The sequence below is a fragment of the Thermobia domestica genome, chromosome 16 (genome assembly GCF_964235325.1).
Source record: "Thermobia domestica chromosome 16, izTheDome1.hap1.1, whole genome shotgun sequence".
In the NCBI taxonomy this organism is placed as follows: Eukaryota; Metazoa; Arthropoda; class Insecta; order Zygentoma; family Lepismatidae; genus Thermobia; species Thermobia domestica.
The window spans coordinates 39,668,534-39,687,984 of record NC_137469.1 but is presented as its reverse complement, the minus strand read 5'-3'; the positions used below and the strand labels follow the sequence as shown (position 1 = coordinate 39,687,984).

At 37.0% G+C, this 19,451-nt stretch overlaps 1 protein-coding gene across 5 annotated transcripts in view; it reads left to right on the top strand.

Annotated features, from left to right (window-relative positions):
• The window catches only part of LpR1 (Lipophorin receptor 1), a 484,208-nt gene that overhangs the window by 72,182 nt on the left and 392,575 nt on the right, over window positions 1-19,451 (top strand). For all 5 annotated transcript variants that reach the window (XR_014128710.1, XM_081742361.1, XM_081742362.1 and 2 more), the window contains exon 2: window positions 10,939-11,058. Coding sequence is in view for 4 of the 5 variants with exons in the window: in XM_081742361.1 (XP_081598487.1) it covers window positions 10,939-11,058 (120 nt within the window). In the remaining variant the exon portion in view is untranslated. The remainder of the gene's footprint in view (window positions 1-10,938; window positions 11,059-19,451) is intronic.

The following is a 19,451-nucleotide window of genomic DNA, read 5'->3' as shown; positions in this document are numbered from 1 at the left end:
CAAACAAAATCATTTCTCGAGTGTAATTGTCACTTCCATAGTGAAAAGACTTACGACTGATGGGGATATCGCTTCCCATTGCAGAAAATAAAAGCATACGTAGGCAGGCCCGTATCCACGGGGGGCAAGGGCCCCCCTTAACTTTGGGTGGCCCCCATAAAATTTCACGGTAGGCTTGAAAATGAACTATAATATGGTGATGAAGTATAATATGATTGGGTCGGCCCCCCCTAACTTCTACCGCCCCCCCTAAATTTTTGGGCTGGCTACGGGCCTGTACCTAGGCTTCCTTGGTGGGGAGTGTGATTCCCATTGCCCACAAAAGGGTTAAAGTGTTGAAATGCGAATTTACTTGAAGCACATCGAGATATAAGAGCTTTGATGGTGCGTGTTGTCCTTGGTTCGATTCCTTCTCGCTCCAGATGGACTTTGTGGTGGACAGACACCGTGTAGACGGGGTTTTCGTGGGCTTCTCCCGTTTCCTCACACATCTTCATTTCACCATTTCATTCATTATCGTAGTTCACCATGTTCCAGAGCAATAATCGTGAGTCGTTAAACTAAAAATATAGAACTTGGATAGCTGGTCCATATTTACAGAATATAAATGTGCTGAGTGCTTTGCACGAAGATAGATTTAAAACCAACTAACGTAATTAGGATCACTAAACATGTAGAACAGTTAGGGTGACCAGTTCCTTTTCCTGACATTCAAAGTAAGAATTGGTTAGAAGGTTGGGAATGAATGGGATAGGCTGAGAATTTTAACATTAATAACCTACACATAGAAAAACTTTAGATGGCTTCATGGCTTTGTTACACAGATATTCTCTTCCGCCTGCTAAATTTACATTCCTTTTTGCCGCCAGTCACAAATACAGAATATCTGCCTCTCATATGGGAATTCGAAAGAGTTAAGAAAAATAACAAAACGATATTTTGCGTGGCCAAAATACGCAGGTAAATTTATCATCACATGGTAAACATTGCTGCAATGTGGTAAACTTCCAAGATAGATAGGTGGCCAACTTACAGAGTAATAAGTAACGAATGTCTTATGGGAAAATGCATGTTCAAGACGAACCAGGCCAAGACGAGCAGGTGGCGAAGTTGACAGGTTTTACTGTAGTAGGAGAGAAAGAAAAGACCGAACTTTTGCTGTTCTTGCTTTATTGCTCGTTCTACAAACTTTTAAGTAGCGATGGGCAAAACCGGAAACCGGTTTCTAAAAAAACCGAAACCTGAAAAACCGACATTTGTTTTCACTAAAACCAGTTCGGTTTTTCCTCGAAACCGGTTTCGGTTTTGTCCAAAAATCGGTTCGGTTTTTCACCGAAACTGGTTTCCGTGAAATTTTTTGGAAAACACACAAAACTATTTCTGTGGAAACGGATTCGGTTTCCGGAAAACGAAACTATTCTGGTCAGAAATAGAACAAATTTTGGAAAAAAACCGGAACCGGTTTTGAAGAAAACCGAAACGGATCCGGTGAAAAACCGAACCGGTTTTGGATAAAACCAATAACCGGTTTCGATAAAAACCGAAACCGGTTTTGGAGAAAACCGAACCGATTTTTTAAATGTTCAAAAACCGGTTTCGGTTTTCCTAAAAACGGAAAACTAAAAAAACCGTTTTTGTGCCCACCACTACTTTTAACCACTATATTCAAAGTTCTCTCCTCTATTGTTAATACACTGTTGCCATCGTTTCTTCCAGTTTTGGAACGCCTGCTGGAAATTACTTTTTTTCGATGGCATTCAGTACTGACGTTTCATTTTCCTGGATTTCCTCTGTCCTATTAAAGTCGTTTTAAGTTTGGGAAGTAGAAAAAGGCTGCCGGGGCCAAGTTCGATGAGTAGGGTGCTTGGCCACAATAGAAGTGCGATGTTTTGCCAGGTAATTTGCAAGTTGTTTTTCACTCAGGATTTGATGACAAGGTTCTACACTTACATCGCGCACGATTTGAGCACGTTGGTTTGTCTGTTGACATAGAAGATTATTCACTCCTTGGACATTCGGCAATCAAACTTCTGCTCCGTAAAACGCTTAAACCAATCAAAGCACTGTGCTGGGCTCGTGTAGTCATCCTTCTATGCTTGGTTAAGCATTTGGAATGTTTGTGAAAATGTTCTCCAGTTTTACGCAGAATTTCACACACTCAGTGGTCCTACAACTCCTTCATTATTACTTTTTCACTAATCCGACAAGCAGTTTATGTACGATGTCACTTGTCTTCATCCCGGCGAAATTAAAATACCGCTAGTTTTACAGTAATTATGTGATATCTTCAAATAGATAAAAGATAATCGAAATGTGGAACAAGAGCGCCCTAGACAATATAATTTTACATAAGATACCGTTATCACGACTCACTTATCTCCTTTCGATTTCGAGCCATTTTGAAAATCGGCATATATTTTCGCGTTTCTAAACAGCTGAAAACGGAAAGCCGCTAGGTGACTTGTGATAACGGTACCTCATGCAAAATAATATTGTCTAGGGCGCTCTTGTTCCATATTTCAATTATCTTTTATCTATTTGAAGATATGGCATAATTACTGTAAAATTAGCGGTATTTTAATTTCGCCGGAATGAAGACTCTTAATATGTTGTTACTCGACAGCTAACGAATAGATCAGGAATCCAATAAAAAGCTATCTTTTACAAAGCTACGCGGCAAGGCACCGGTGCATGCCATTTGCCAGTGTATGTCATTTTCAGCCGTTGGCCCACTATTTAAAAAGTTCGGTATTGTTTTTGAACATATCTCATATATGCGTACAATATAGGAGTGTGTGTGTCACTGTTAGGAGTGTGTGTCACCGTTAGACGAAGATAAACAATACTAAATACATTTTACAACTTAAATAAGCATTTTTCATGACCAATGATTTCCAGATTTAAAACCAAAAAAAAAAAAAAAAAAAATCAGCAACGAACAATTTTGAGCACGATAAAAATTTGTATTTCTCGAAAACCTACGCATGAAAATTTACTTCCAAACACATCATTTTGTTTTAACTTGATGTGGGTTATGGTTTAACATTCCGTTCTGTTACGAAAATCAAATTTTTAATAATAATTTGGGTTATATTTTATTAACCGTACTGTCATGACATAACGAACAACCTTGATGAATGTATATTTCAGTATTATGGCCTATGTTTAGCAGAAGGTGTCCAGCTCTTTTCTCTTAAAAGATGTTACAATTTTGGTAATATCCAAGGGCGGATCTAAGGGGAGCTAAGGGGCCATAGTCCCCCCCCCCCTTGATGCTCAGGTTTACACTGGTTAAAATGGGCTTCAATTCTGCTTTACACTGGTTAATTTAAGTTAGGTTAGGCTAGTTTAGGTTAGTTTAGTTTATGTTATATTAGTGTAGGAGTCCCGCATAATTTTCCAAAAAAATGATAGAATTTCGCTTATTTCTACTAATATTACGTTAGTTTATGTTAGGTTAGGTTAGATTTGGTTACGTTATGTTACGTCTAAGTACTTGCATCACTCATTTCTCCTGTAAATTTTGAGCTTTTTACGTGCTTCTGGACCCCTTGTACTAAACATACCCCAGTATTCATCATCATAGGTATTCTGCCTTTATTGGCAGGTCACTTGCTGCAGCTGAGAAGCTTCCATGCTCCACGGTCCTCCGCTAACCTTTTCGTCTTCGCGTATGATCTTTCTGTTTTAATATCATTCCATTAATTGTAGTCTCTTTCGCCCCCTCCCTCTCTTTCCCGCCACCATATCCTCTAGGACGTCCCTCGGGGGGCGCGGTGGCTCAGTGGTAGAGCGTTCACCTCTGGTGCTTGGGGTCCCGGGTTCGATCCCAGCCCCCGCCAAGTGAACTTTGTGGTGGACAAACACCGTGCTCGTGGGTTTTCTCGGGGTTCTCCCGTTTCCTCCCACTTTCTTCATTCTACCATTTCACTCATCTCTCATTATCACCGTCTCCTTTAGCCTAACCGGCATAACCGTGGGACGTAAAACTTAAAGATTTCATTTCATTTCTAGGACGTCCCTCATGATACAATCTCTTCTTAGGCAATGTCCCAACCAGTTTCTGTTCCTCTTCCTAATAATATCTAAAAGTGTTCTTTTCTCACCCACCATTTCTAACACTCTCTCATTCGTTTTCCGCTCGACCCAACTAATTCTTTCCATTCTTCTCCACACCCACATTTCGAAGGCTTCCAGTCGATTTTCGTCACTTTACGTAATGTCCACGTTTCCTCCCCATACAGTACAAACCCCAGTATTAATTCTGCCTTAATCGATTTGCTTACTTATTTACATTAATTTTTAGGTTCACAAAAACTTTTTTTTTCTCGAAAACTATGCATGAGGATTTGCACCCACCCGAATTTTGTTCAACTCCATTAGATGTAATCAATTTGATTACTTAGTGCCAAGAAAAAAATTTCGAATTACGGCTTAAAGTACTCTATATTTAAAACGGATGTAATTTTTCAAATATCTGAACAAGTTTTACAAGGGCAAGCACATGTGTTGTCTAATGGCATCAAAAATATTTGTAAAGGTTTGTGGAAGAAATGAGGATAATTTGGATCTTTCATGATTTTCTTGTGAATATGAAAATGTAAGAAATATTTGAAACCACACTTTAGGAACAACTTCTATATTTAATTAAGTTTTTCGGAAGAGATATTATTTTGGTAATAAACACCATAAAAAAGTTTTTATTTTGGCTTCTTCCTTCCACATGATACGAATTTTGGTGACTTAAATCACCCCTGTGACATCTTCTGTCATACGAAAACTTTTCCCGTTCTTTCTTTTTCATCTGTGTTCTCAAAGACCGACGTTTTTGTGCGTCCTTGGCATAGTTGGAGCACTGACAATTAAATAAATAACATAGTCTGGTGATTGTCTTTGCGCTTTAAGCTTTCGTTTTCCTAAAACCTCTTTGTCTACGCCTTTTTTTTCTTTTTTTTTCTTTGAGAACATGGCTTAGTGCGCATTAAAAGTTGCAAAGCTAAGCGAAAACTCGTCACTAATAAGATTAGTGACATATCGTGTTGCTGAAGCACTAAAAAAAACTGCTGTAACAATTGCTACTCGTACATCGTCTGGCCCCTTTCATGTAAGGAGGTGAGATGCAATCCAGTCTGATCTCATTTTCTTTTTACTTGAACATTTTACATCTATAGTAAAAATCAGAAGTACAGGTGAAATTGCCAACTGTTGTAAATTATCAAGTGACTGAATGAAGATTACCTAATGTAAACTTACTTTTTTAACGTGGCTTTTGATGTATTTTAATTATTGATGCTTTCAGTCATTCTTATTATTTACTGATATTTACAACCCTTAATGTAGATTAACGCATTTAATGTAATATTTGGGGCAGGGGTAAAAGTGGATCTGGAAAGGCAGGGAGACGCATGATGTCACGCCGTTGCCCGTGCCTATCTTTGCCCATTGTATTTTTTTTTTTTTTTTTCAGAAAGTGGGGGACGCCAGATATTTTCTGGAAGAGGGAAGACGAGGTCTCCCTGCATTCTCCCTCACATTTACCCCTGAGTAAATTAATGACATAACGAACAGGTTCTTCTTTGTAACATAAACTACTGTTTTTTATGAAAATAAGAGTTTGTCACTTTGCCTCACATCTTCTGATCTTTTACCACAACTGCTGGTCTTAAGTAATAATATATGCGAACTTTTGCTGCCAACTGTACTTTGAAGTCTTAGCTACTGGATTAGTTTAAATGCAGAGTACGTGGATCATTTGTTAATAGATCATATGACCCCTTTCCCCACCAACGATGTCATATAGCCTATGCGCTCTAGAGTACGAGAAAGTAACAGTAATAGAATAAAACTGGAAATATTCTTTATAGATAAGGCATGTTCACGGCTTGCAAAAAAAAAAAAAAAAAAAGGAAAAAAAGAAAGAAAAGAAAAAAGAAAGAAAAGAAAATGTCGGAAATAAAATGAATGTGGTCTAACCGGATGTTACAAATTAAAAAATAAACCTTTTTAAAAAGAGAGGACCCCATGTTTCTATTATTAAATTTTTAACGTGCATTGCATGTTATGTAACTCGTCAAAAAGTCCAACGCAATTTCTTCCTGGAAATGACTAGATTCTGGCACGTGCGTAGTTCTTTCCGAAGTTGTTCATAGATGCCAGTGGTGGACAAATTGGGTGTGAACATTACGAGACTTTTTGTTAAATTCAAAATACAAAAGAAAAATAATTTGTTAAAGCTGTTTATTTGCATTGTCGTAAAAATGCGGAAGTTTGTATTACTTTCCTTACAGTAAATGCCCACGAAAGAATATCTTCGCAATTGAATAACCTTTAGTAAGTGCATAGAGATCGGCTGTTGCCGGAGGTTGTTTTTTCTGACTTCCCTGAGTTGAATTTCTTGTCTTTCAATTCAAGTATTTCCTACTTCCTCACAATTCGTGATCAACATCAGTGGCGGATCTCATGGGAAATCACACTGCTGAAATTAAAATTCTATTGCTACACGGTAAGGAAAGAAAACTTACTTACTATCCCTGATTTCTCTCTCATCCTTATTTACAGAGGTAAGTTTTTTTTTTTTTTTTTTTTGTTTGTTGGAAGAAAATTAATTTTTACCTATACGACTTACCTCAAAAGACGCCACTGGCTCAACAACCGAAAAATTGGTACTTTACGTAGGAATCGAACTCGGGATCGTTCGGACACACTTAACCATACACTACAATACCAGAACAACAAAGTAGCAATGGCACGTGTATACCACGTAAAGGAGTTTGGTTTGTGTTTGGCGTGATATTCCCTCAATATCGAAACCGGAAGTGGTAGAATATTTCTACCACATCAGATTTTAGAAGAGAGCTGAAATGAAGTATATTCTTTGGACGCTTAATTGATGATAGAAAACGGCTTCTCGCTGTCTTTTACCGTTTTCACTCTGTATCGATAAGTTAAAACCGGAAGTGGTTGATTTCTGCCATTTCCGGTTTTAATAAATGGATAAAGAGATAAGATTATACCTATTTTTAGAACGGTAAATTAATTTAAAAAACATCTTCCCACTCTCTCTTTATCGTTTTTCGCTCTGTATATATCAATATTGAGATTGGAATTAGTAGATTTTTATCACGCCCCGTTTTAGTAAAGAGTTATGTATGGAGACGAAATGCTAAGTGTCTGCTCTCGATGAATTGTTTTCCTTCAACCTTCAGAAAATTGACTTGAACTATTGATTTTACAAAACTCACTGCTAGCTTCTCATTTTAGGTTGTGAATATTTACAGCGAAGGAGGAAGGGGTGCACGTGCACCTGATTGGTAAATCCAGCTGCTTAATAAATTAGTATTAAAAGGCCGAAGTCTAAAAGGAAAAAAATATCCTGATGTTTCGACGGAGGCACGGTGGCTCCAGGTAGAATGCTTACGTCTGGTGCGTACGGTCCCTTGTTCGATCCCCGGCCAAATGAGTTTGTGGTGGACAACATCGTGCTTTTGGATTTTCTCCAACATTATCATTCCACCAAACTCTTCCACCATTCACTTACTTCGTCCGTCTTTTTTAAGCCTAAAGGGCATAATCGTGGGACGTAAAACTTTCAAGAGTCCATTTCATTTCACTTTGACTGTTGTACGATTTTGCACTTTGAATCAACAATGTGCATAGCGTCGTATTATTGAACTGGTGTTTTGAGAAATGTCTCAAATGGCATGAAATTCAAGTGCATATTTTGTTTCTTTCTAAAGGACTACTTCTAGTCAATAGTCCAAATAATAAGACTAAGAAATCCTTGTTTGTGTACAGTAGCTTAGACTTTATGTAAAACGATATGAATTCCCTTTATGCCCTCCCTCTTCTCTCTCTCTTTGTGACTCGAGTCGTCATAATATAATCTTTTAATTAATAATTCAGTAGCAGAGACGTGAGGTGGAGTCTTGTCATTCAGGAAGAGATGAAGAACTTTGAGGCGGGGAGAGCTGACTAGATGGAAGGGGGGGGGGGAAGGAAGGGAATCTGATGAATTTATCATTGCCATGCCCTTGAGTAATATGTTAATGTGACATTTAACAGGGCGTTACGAAATTTTCTCAAAGCTTTCCGAGCTTAAGAAATGATTTTACTGGATCGTGCACAAAATTGAGTTTTTAACGAACTGTTTAGCGTGTTGGAAGTGGGGGAGGGGCGGAGGGGGCAAAGGGGGAAGTGACCAGCAACGAACCGTGATTTCTGGTTCACGGCCACTTTATTATTGAATTGACATGGTTTTATTTTCTCAAACCACGCAAGCAGACAATAGTGAAAATTGTATTTACATACAGATTTTAAAGCATAACTTATGTTTCTCAATTGATTTAATGCATTAATATTTCCAGATGAAATTATTAACAATGGCTAATATCATTTTGTATATAAAAGTTCATGGGGGCACGGTGGCTCAGTGGTAGAGCGTTCACCTCTGGTGCGTTGGGTCCCTGGTTCGATCCCAGTTTGCGCCATGTGGGCTCTGTAGTGGACAAACACCGTGTTCGTGGGTTTTCTCGGGGCTCTCCCGTTTTCTGTCACTTGATTCATTCATTCCTCATAATCACCGTCTCCTTTAGCCTAGCTGGCATAATCGTGGGACGTAAAACTATGAAGTAAATGAAATCTTTCAGAAGTTCTTACAATAGAACTGAAACTACGAAAAGTAATAATCATGCGATTATGATTTGAATTTTCTAAAAACAAAAATGTGAAAGTGAATTGAGACACTAATAGACGAGTCGATCGAAAAGTTTTGCACTTCAATTTTGTAGTATGTACAGGGTGGCACGGAGCCGAGGCCCGTATCCAAGGAGGTCTAGGGGGCCGCCCCCCTAAATTTTTACCGGCCTCCGTAAAATTTTCACGGTAGGCTTGCAAATGAACTATAATATAGTGACGAACTATAATATCGTTGAAACGGGCCTCCTCTACATTTTTGGGCTGGCTACCGACCTGGAGCCGACTGACACATTTCTCAGTTGAATATTGCGCAGGTGCGATAGGTTGGAGGAGTGGGTTGCGGCTGGGAGATGGAAAGTGGATAGGATGCCATTTTATAAGAACACTACAACAGTTACAGTAGACCTTTGGCGTAATGTCAGGTAATGTCTGAACAATCACTGCACTTTAATGACTGAGTTTCGTAATAAGTACGAACACAGAAAACACAATGTTCAATGCTCCAACGATGTCCATGATAGCTATTATGGTATTCCTATAAAATGGCATCCTACTTTCTTCAAGTCTTCCACCCGTAAACCACTACAAGCTGTCGCACCTGCGCAATATTGAACTTTGAAATGTGTCAGTCGGCTCCGCGCCATCCTGTAGAAACCGTGGCACATATCTGAAAGAATTCAATGATGCATCATCTGCTGTTATTTGTATATCGTTCTATCGTTGTCATTAAACAGGTTGGTAATTTAATTTTGCATTCATTGCACCGTACTATCACATTAACTTTCAAAGAAATTAGAATAAACATTGTAAGAGAGTAGTGTATGTGAATACTGCTTATTTTAGCTTTGGAATTACATATAAGTACAACAAGAATAAAATTGGTCCAAAGCAAACACTCATATTATTAGTATTTTTTTTCCAATTTGGGCAATATATCATTGCGTTTATCAGATATATTATGTATTGTGTGTGATGAAGACAGTGTTATAATATTGCCGAAAATGTAACACACATTAGTAATAGTACTTGCTATGGTCAGATATTTATTTTTATTTATGTAAAAGGGGCGTGGTGGTTCATGGTTAATGCTCGTCTCTGGTGCGGTCCCCAATTTGATCTCAGGCCGAGTGCGTTTCTTTTAGACAACATTGTATCCCTGAGGTAGTTCATGAATTCGTTTCACAGTCATTTACTTTTCATTAAATCATCCGGTTTTTTATTAGCCTATAACCATGGGCCATACGACTGAAATATTTAGTTTTTCATTTACAATTGAGGAAATGTTTTAGTTTTGGGTTTTCAGTTTTTTAACAACTTTGATATAACCAGGACGATCCCATTGGTACAGCTGCATTAATGTTTGTACCACCTGTCGTGTACATTCAACTTTTGTGCCATTCCTCTCCCGAAAAAAACTTTATAAACCCTATAATATAATTAAAAAAAATATAAAATGAAAAACATTTAGAATCTATGTTAAGGTCAGCCGCATATTCACTAGAGGATAGGTACTATGAGCAGTTCGACAAAGCCTCGTAGCAATTCACTCAAGCCTCTCCAACGTTGTACTTCAGACATACGGTCAGTGAACTCAGGTCTCTCTCTCTCTCTTTCTTTCTGTCTGTCTTTCTGCCTCTTTCTTTTCCCCCTCTTTTCTTTCCCTTTCTCTCAGTTTCTCCTTTCTTTTTCTTTCTTTGTCTTTCTTTCTTTTTTTCTTTTTCCCTCTTTTCTTTCTTTTTCTTCCTCCCTCTTTTCTTTCCCTTTCTCTCGGTTTCTCCTTTCTTTCTTTTTCTCTTTCTTTCTTTCTTTCTTTCTTTCTTTCTTTCTTTCTTTCTTTCTCTTTTTCTTTCTTTCTTTCTCTTTTTCTTTCTTTCTTTCTTTCTCTTTTTCTTTCTTTCTTTCTCTGTTTTTCTTTCTTTCTTTTTCTCTTTTTCTTTCTGACTTTCTTTCTTTTTTCTTTTTTCCCTCTTTTCTTTCTTTTTCTTCCTCCCTCTTTTCTTTCCCTTTCTCTCGGTTTCTCCTTTCTTTTTTTCTCTCTTTCTCTCTCTCTCATTGTCCACACCCTTTAATGCCTCCCTCTGCGTCGACTTGGCTGACCCTACTTTTGGTCAATGTGCAGCCGACCTAACTCGAACCTCTTAATCCAAACTAGTTGCAGCCACTTCTTGCTCCCTTTCAAGCAGTAAAAATTGTTAATGATAGCATGTGTTCTAATGAGTACTTTTTCTCTTTGTTCTTTTGTAGGTGTGTGTTCTTTGAGACAGTTTCAGTGTGAAAATGGACGATGCATTCCCCGTACGTGGATGTGTGAAGGGGAGGACGATTGTGGTGACGGATCAGACGAAAACGCTGCACAATGCACTGGTAAGTACTACAAAGTCATTTATTTATTTATTTATTAACTTTCAATCGAGCGGAAATTTACTTTGTGTTGATGCAAGTAGCTGTTTTTTTTTTTTTTTTTTTTTTTTTTTTTTTTTTTTAACTAGTGATAGTTTTAATTATACATCAAAGGCATACTTCAGCATGAATATTTCATTATCGACTACCACTGTAATTTTCTTTCTTTCTTTTTTTTTTATTTTTAATGCTGCCACGAGCACTAATTTACATTATGAGTACTTAATGCGTTTGCTTCTGTTACTGTAAAACTTAAAAGGTGTTGTATTACAAGGTCTAGTGCCCCCTTTTTATTCTTTCTCTCTATAAATAGAGTGGAGTCGGGTATTAGTACTTCTCTACATACATACGGTATATTCGTACGGAAATATTTTCTACATTAGATTTATTCTTTTTCATACAGTAAGCAACCAACGAGAAAATTAGGCCTGTTTTTGCGATGATTTAATATTTTATCAGTCAAGGGCGCCGATTTCTCTGTAACTTTGTTGGAGGGTGAGATTCAAATATGTGTTTGGTTGCAGACAAGAGTTTAAGAAGGCATATATTATGAGGATTTTAAGACCAGTTGAATTCAAATTATGCCAAATATTGTATGTTCATTAAAAAATACATATAACAATAAAATACATATTCATAAAAATACATGGAGCCTATATGAGCATGGGGAGCTTGGCCCCTTTGGCATCCCAGGATCGGCGCCCTTGTTTTCGGTCCGCTGTAATTTTGATTAACTATAAGGATAGGAGGATAAAAAATACATAGTACTTAATATGTTTGCTTGATTCTTTAAGGGAATTTAGCTTCGGTTTCTGCTATTAGGTGTACCATACTTTTGGAACTTTATCCTTTTTAAATACTTGGGCTACATCGTACAAATCCTGTTGAGTAATACAACGGCTTTCTTTTTCAAACTACTACTTAAGCAAGGATCCAATGGAAGTCATATCTTAAATTTTAGACGATAGATGGAACAATTCTATTCCTACGTGTAACATTAACATTAAATGTTCATGAGAGTAAAGTAATAATAATCGTTCAGTGGCGTACACAGATTTTTATTATGGAGAAGAGGCCGAATTCAAGCACTAAAACCGATATCATTTCAGGACTTTTAGTGCAAAAATCGCACCGAAACTAATATAATTTCAGAACTTCCGGTGCTATTTTTCTATAACATATCGTAATATGGATCGTAACTAGCTTAATCTGACAGCTCAATATCCTAGTATGAGCATGAATCCCTCACTGTATATGTGTGTACAAGTCCCTTTATAAGACGTAAGTGAAGGAGGGAAGACCCATAAAGGGAGTGAATGCTATAGGCAAGCATATAAATGTAACATTCTAACATATAGATGTTGGATGAGTTTGTGGCTAACTTAAAGAAATGATAGATATCAAACGAAAATACAAGTGTTTTCTTGTTATAAATTGAAGTAAGCCTTATTGTTTCTCTACATAAAGGCCATGAAGGTTGCAGCGTACAAGAGATTTTGACATTCAGATTAAAGCATACAGCCTGTAATGTCTGCAAACCTGCTATACGTAGCTGCTCTTCTGGTTGCGTAACACAAGGTTATAAACTTCAGCAACGAGCTAGCAACATATGGGCTCAAAACGACCTAAAACGTTGAATAAAAAAAAAATAATGAAAACTGGCAAATCTGCACAAAATTTGGAATAGACCAACGAAAACGGCACGTTTCTAAATCGTGTGGTCTCAGAGATTTCATTGTCAAAAGGAATTTGCCACAAACATATTATAAACGTAGCATCTTGTTGAAGATGGAGTAGGAGTTAAAACACAGAAATTCCTTTTGGACGCCACTATGTTCACTTAATATTCCCGGAAACCCTAGGTTGAATTCGTGATGTGATGTTCGCTGTACTTAACTAGTGATCAATGTCAATATAGTGTAGTATTGTTATGTCGAAAAAAAATATCACGTGTTATTATTGCATTTTCACGTAGTCATAAGTCTTTACTAGTTTCTCCCTCCTTATTTTTGAATGTTTGTGGATAATGTACGTACATAACAATTAAGGCCATCGAAAATTTAGAAAGTTAACTTACATATTATCGACAAAAATTGCAATTACCTCTTAAATTGTTTTCGAACGTTTCGCTCTACAATTGTGGCGTCATAATGAGGACGCATACCGCGCACCCGTATTTCCGGGCTGTAAGAAAGAGTCTGAAAACTGTGCTTTTATTTACTTCAGCAGCATTTAGCACTTCTTATCTAATTACTTCAGTTTTCTAAATTTTTGATAGTCTTTGTTACCATTGTTAAGAGTATGCGTAACGAAGGAGCTTCCTTGTGGTCTTCGGAGTGGGGAAAATCCAAGTTCGATTATTATCAGTTGGGAATCATAGGAATCATAGAGTTTGTACGAGGGTATTTCCAGAAGTTTCCAGCTTGACCTTGAAATATCGCGTCACTGGCAATAAGCCGCTCGTGGCACATAGTGCCATTTTATGGAAGAAGTAGTGTACCAGTTGCAACTGTTTAGCTGCGTCAGTTAATTGCAGACAGTAATTTGAATCAGTCGCTGTGCGTTGAACTCGCCTATTGCATGATAATGCTCCAGTCCATACGGCTGTTGTTGCCTAGATTGCAGTGGAAGACTTTGGCTTCGAGGAGATTCAGCACAAACCCTAAGCACAGTGAAATACTGCGGCTTCGAGGAGATTCAACATCTACCCTAAGCCCAGTGAAAGACTGTGGCTTCGAGGAGATTCAGCACAAACCCTAAGCACAGTGAAAGACTGTGGCTTCGAGGAGATTCAGCACCTACCCTAAGCCAAATAAAAGACAGTGGCTTCGAGGAGATTCAGCACCTACCCTAAGCCAAATGAAAGACAGTGGCTTCGAGGAGATTCAGCACTCACTATACAGCTCAGATTTAGCATTGCAGCCTTCGCGATAACAGCCGTATAGACTGAAGCATTGTGATGCAGTATGCATGCTTCAACGCACGGCGACTGCCTTCAATGAACTGCCGGAGCTAGACAGTTGAAACTGATATACTATTTCTTCCATAGATGGCACTATGTGTCTAGGACTTCTTACTACTAGTGACACAATATTTCAGTGTTTGGCTGAACACTTTTGAAAGTACCCTCGTGTTTCACGTTAAGCTCATATAGCCTCGCTGCAGAAAAATAACGTTAAACTAATAAATGAACCATGTTTGGTTTGTGTAATTTTGATGAAAACATTTCATACAGTACTTTCACAATTTCATTTAAAAAGAACAAATAAAGAAAATATATTTGCCATGAAAATTATGTTAGGCTAAGACTACGGTAAAAATCTACGTAGCTATAGAATACAAATTAAATAAAACGACATAAATCATGAACCAGCGTATAACGTGAAGACAGGCCTTTTTTTTCTTTCCTTTCTCGTTGGATGCTTCTAGGATTTATAGCCAAAAGCTCTGAATATGTAGAATACTTGGAAACCTACTTCGTCTCCTTTAATTTTTTTCTGACATCGTATGTATATGAAGATATACGGAGCGATTACTTTTCTACCTTTCTTAAAAAAGAAAAAAAATTGGATCCACGTCTTCTATATGAAATTTTATCTCTACACAGTTGACCCAACTAATAGAGAGTGAGACATTCTTGCTTAGTCTCTTGTGTACAAACGGTAACGTACTTTTTTTTCCATTTCTTTTTTTTTTTTAATGTATCTTTTTAAAGATTCTATAGTCAAAACTCCGAAATGAGACTTTTTTTTTTTTTTTTTTTTATACTTTAGTTTCAGATAAAATTCTCAAACATCTGAAAGATGATTTATCATTTGTTCGCTTTCATTCTGCGTATGAGTAAAAAGCAGTGGTTCTCAACCTTTTTTGACTCACGATACATTTTACTGGACGTTTAGGACATCGCGATACGCTTGTTTGATATTATTATTAATAATAATAATAATAATAATAATATATTATACTAGTGAAACCAATTAATTTTTATAATGACTCTATATAGCACTGAGCATTATTGCTGGAGATGTTGACTAGTACAGTCTGCCTCGATTTTAACTAATTATTATTAAATTCTTCATGATTCTTTAAATTCTAAAATTTCGCGACACATCTTAGGGGACTGTGTGACATACCAGTGTGTCGCGACACATCGGTTGAAAACCACCGAATAAAAGTACAAAGATTTTAAGGACTAGATGATCAGTTTTGTTTGAATACATGCACAGACCTGGCAATAAAAAAATAACTGAACGCAGGCACTCTTGTATGGAACATTTCGGCAGATAAGGCTATAGCGTGCGAAGGACTCTAATACTTTCCGAAATTTCACGTTTACGTGTGTACTGATGATTTCAGGAGATGGCTTGAGGGAAGGGGCTGAGTTTCTCTGGAGCTACGAAATTTTCTCCGCGGCATATCTCCGATCGAGCTCAACATGAAATATCAGTATTTTCGCGTAGTATTGCTTTAAACCCCTTCATATTGAAAGCGGCCCTCCCTCAAGGAAATCTCGTGAAATTATCACAGCGTAGTGTACGTGAACATTTCAAAGGTTCTCTCAAGTGAATCGTTGGTGTTCACTGGCTAATTGAAATTATGGTTAAACTTGATGTGAACTAAGGATGGCCAATTCTGGAATTTTTCTTTCCGGAATCCGGAAAATAAAATAGGAAAAATTCCGTAATTTCGAAAATTCCAAAATTCGGAAAAAAATCTTGAATTTTTCCGAGTCCGGAATGTGAAATTTCCGATTCTGGAAAAATTTTGGCCATCCCTAATATGACCGCTCTGTATACATGCGCTGTATATTGAGAATATCCAGAAATTATTTGGATTTTGTCTCTAAATATCTATCTTTCTGCTTATCTCCTTTTTAAAGTTCAGTTATTTCATATTTTCAGCAGTGTCTCTGCATTAATATTAAAGCAGAAAAGAGAGATAGAAGAGAAAATATGGCTGGCGGCCGCCTCTGGTTGTTGCAGAATTAGTTCTTGTGTAGAGTAATGCTGCGGGTGAGAGAGTGAGGGGCATGGTTTGCCATTTCCATGCCATTTAATTTGATAATCTGCCAATATCACAATATGGAATAGAATTAAGTTACTGCACCAGTGCATTTTGAGTTTGCACCACATTTTTTAAATATTTTTTTTAATACCACATGTCGCGTGATTTTATCACTAGAACAGTGAATATGGTTGGGGACTAATATTACAGTTTTGAATGCAAGAAACAAAAGAATGAAAACCTAGATTGTGTATGAAAAGATATTAATGTTAAAAAAAAAATTAAAAAATCTGCAATCCAGCCTGCTAATATTGGTATCAAGTTGTACCCCTGAAGTTCAATAATGAACAACTGCAGAACATTGGAATAAATTGTGGCAACAATTATTTCGATTATATATATATATATATATATATATATATATATATATAATACAAGGGCGGATCCAAGGGAAGGGCCAAGGGGCTATAGCCCCCCCCCCTTGACGCTCAGGTTTACACTGGATAAAACGGCAAATTATGGTTTAGCCCCTCCCTTGATCATCTCCTGGATCCGCCACTGTATATATAATATAATATAGGGTGTTTCAAAACAACACCGACAACGTTTGGGAGGTGATTCTTGACACCAAGATAAGACAAAAAGTACAGAGCAGCCTGGATGCACAAATAGTTCCTTTCGGAGTTACAGGCTGCCGAAAATATGAAAAAAAAATTAACTTGAAAGGTCCATAGCTCCAAAACTATGGGACCCACCGTCAGATCAAGACTTCACTTAAGAACTAATATGTGCCCTATCCAAAAATCCAGGTTTCAGAATCCTAAGGTACTCTCGCAACAATTTTTATGGAAGAAATTTCGCTACGGGCATTTAATTTGAAGTACTCACCAACTACCTCTCTAAAAGTACCACAGAATTCTGAAACATGGCTATTTGGATAGGGCATATACTAGTTCCTAAGTGAAGTCTAAACCAGACTACGGTAGGTCCCATAGTCTTGGAGCTATGCAGCTTTAAAGTTCATGTTTTTATGTTTTCGGCAGCCTATAACTCCGAAAGGAAGCATTTGTGCATCCAGGTTGGTCTATACATTCTTATTTTGGTGTCAGGAATCACCTCCCAAATGTTGTCGGTGTTGTTTTGAAACACACACACACACACACATACATACATACATGTATATATATATATATATATATATATATATATATATATATATATATGAAGGGTAAGGGGAAAAAAGAAGAAATGTCACAAAACTGTATTTTCTAGAAAACGGTGCTTTAATATTGAAAGCCGCGTAAAAAGGAATAGGGATAGTCAAAACTTTTGCCCCTTTATACATGGATATTTTTATATCTATGCATGCTTACATATACAGTCAAATAGTACCAAGAGTCACCAACAGATAGGACGAAGTAACCGATAAAGCACACACATGGACATTCCTTGTTTTTTCCCCTTACCCTTCATATATATTATTATTATTGGAGCGAAGCTCCTCTTTACTTGATTCAAGCGTTTATCTGGAACTCCTCCAAAATACCTAAAACAGTTTTTAATCAAATTTAACATGATTCGAGAGCTCGCGACTGAGTGTCGTTAGGGATCGCACATAGACATACCATTGAGGAATAATCACCGAAAATGGGATACCCGTAAACTTAACATTGAAAAAGTAATTTGGCGCTCGAATTCTCATTGTAAACAATGGAAAATAGAATATTTCTAGTATTAGAAATAGGGCGACAAAGCCCTTTTCGTTTTGTTTTCTGAACGCAGCCTTTCAAAACCCTTATACTTTTCGTTAATATGCCAAATTCAACTATTTGTATGTCGTGTTCATTCACGAAAATAGTTGGTGCGCTAAAAAAAAAAAAAAAAAAAAAAAAAAAAAATCTGTAAATAATCAATAAAGGAAGATCGCTTCGCTCAAAATTTGCATATTTAGTTATTATTTTACGACAAGCATTTCGAGTAACGCAGATCTTATCACTTATCGGATTAAACACTAGTTGCTCAAATAACGGAAGGAAATAATACATATAATTGATACTAGCTGGCATACCCATTCTTCGCATGGGTCAGATAAAATATCTATGTAAACAAACTGAACAACTAAAGGAAAAAAACGTATCGGGCCATTTTCTATTAGTTTTAAATGTCCCGGTAAATGCACCCCTGAGATCCCCTCCTGGTTCGAATTTTGAAAAAAAAAAGTTTCGGTCTGGGGCCTGGACCAAGGTACCCGTGACCAAAATTTGGTAACTCTCGGTCCAGTTGCCTGGTCCCCATGCTGCACAAAGACAGACAGACAAACATTTTTATTTATATTATTAGATTTGTATAACTTTAAGAGTTACAGAATAAATTTACTTTCAAGTAACTTGAACACTGTAGAATGTATGCTTGGGTTTTTGACCGACTTTCGACCATGGATATATAGTTTTTAGAAAGTATGTTTCTCTTCATACGATTGTTTCTCTCTCTTCTTTTAATGATTTCCTACTCTTCTTGTTTGTTTCAGTCGGTAAAGAGTGAGATTCTTTTGCAAGATGAGTTCATTGGAGTAGAGAGAATTAAACGTGATTTCTCTAACGAATATCGGAGATAACGTAATCAAAGCGTGTGTGCTGTATATGTGTGGCTCTAATCAAGTTTAGCCGGCAGTATGAAACGCTGTTATGAACTCAATACAGAACGAGAGAGAGAGAGCGAGAGCTTGTCCCTGAGAGCCAAAGGGGTTGATTAATCCGGTGATTGATTCAATGCCCTTGGTGCCTGTGCGAGGGGATGGAAGGCTTTAGTATGTCAATTTATTTGTAATATCCTGAATTATATATATGTATATATAAATTATTATCGCCTAAGTACTTTATTGCATATAGAAAATATATCAATCTCGTTGAAGAGAGATTTGTTTGACGTAGATAAAAATCTGAAATGTTATTTTTTTTTAATGTATCGCTAATAATTTTGATTATATCTTGTAATTAATGGTTGTTTTGTTGATGTCGCTGGGAAAACAGACATGTTAAAAGAACTTTTTTTTTTTAAATGAAACTTGATATTTAAATTACGTTATTTCCACACTTTGTCAATGTATGTCTGGGATAAATTCATTCACTTACCTGGTACGAAGCCATGAAGGGTTTTTAAGACGATCGACCAACGCTTTGAAAATGGGTATATGGTAGGCATGTACGCAGGGATTTACTTGGGGAGAAATAGTTCAAAGTTTTTCGGGAGTTCACATTCAAAATGAGGATAAATTAAGATTTTAAAAATCACCCCTAAAATTAGACTAAATTTACAGAAAAGTTGATTTCGGGAAGGCGGACCCCAAGGTTCCA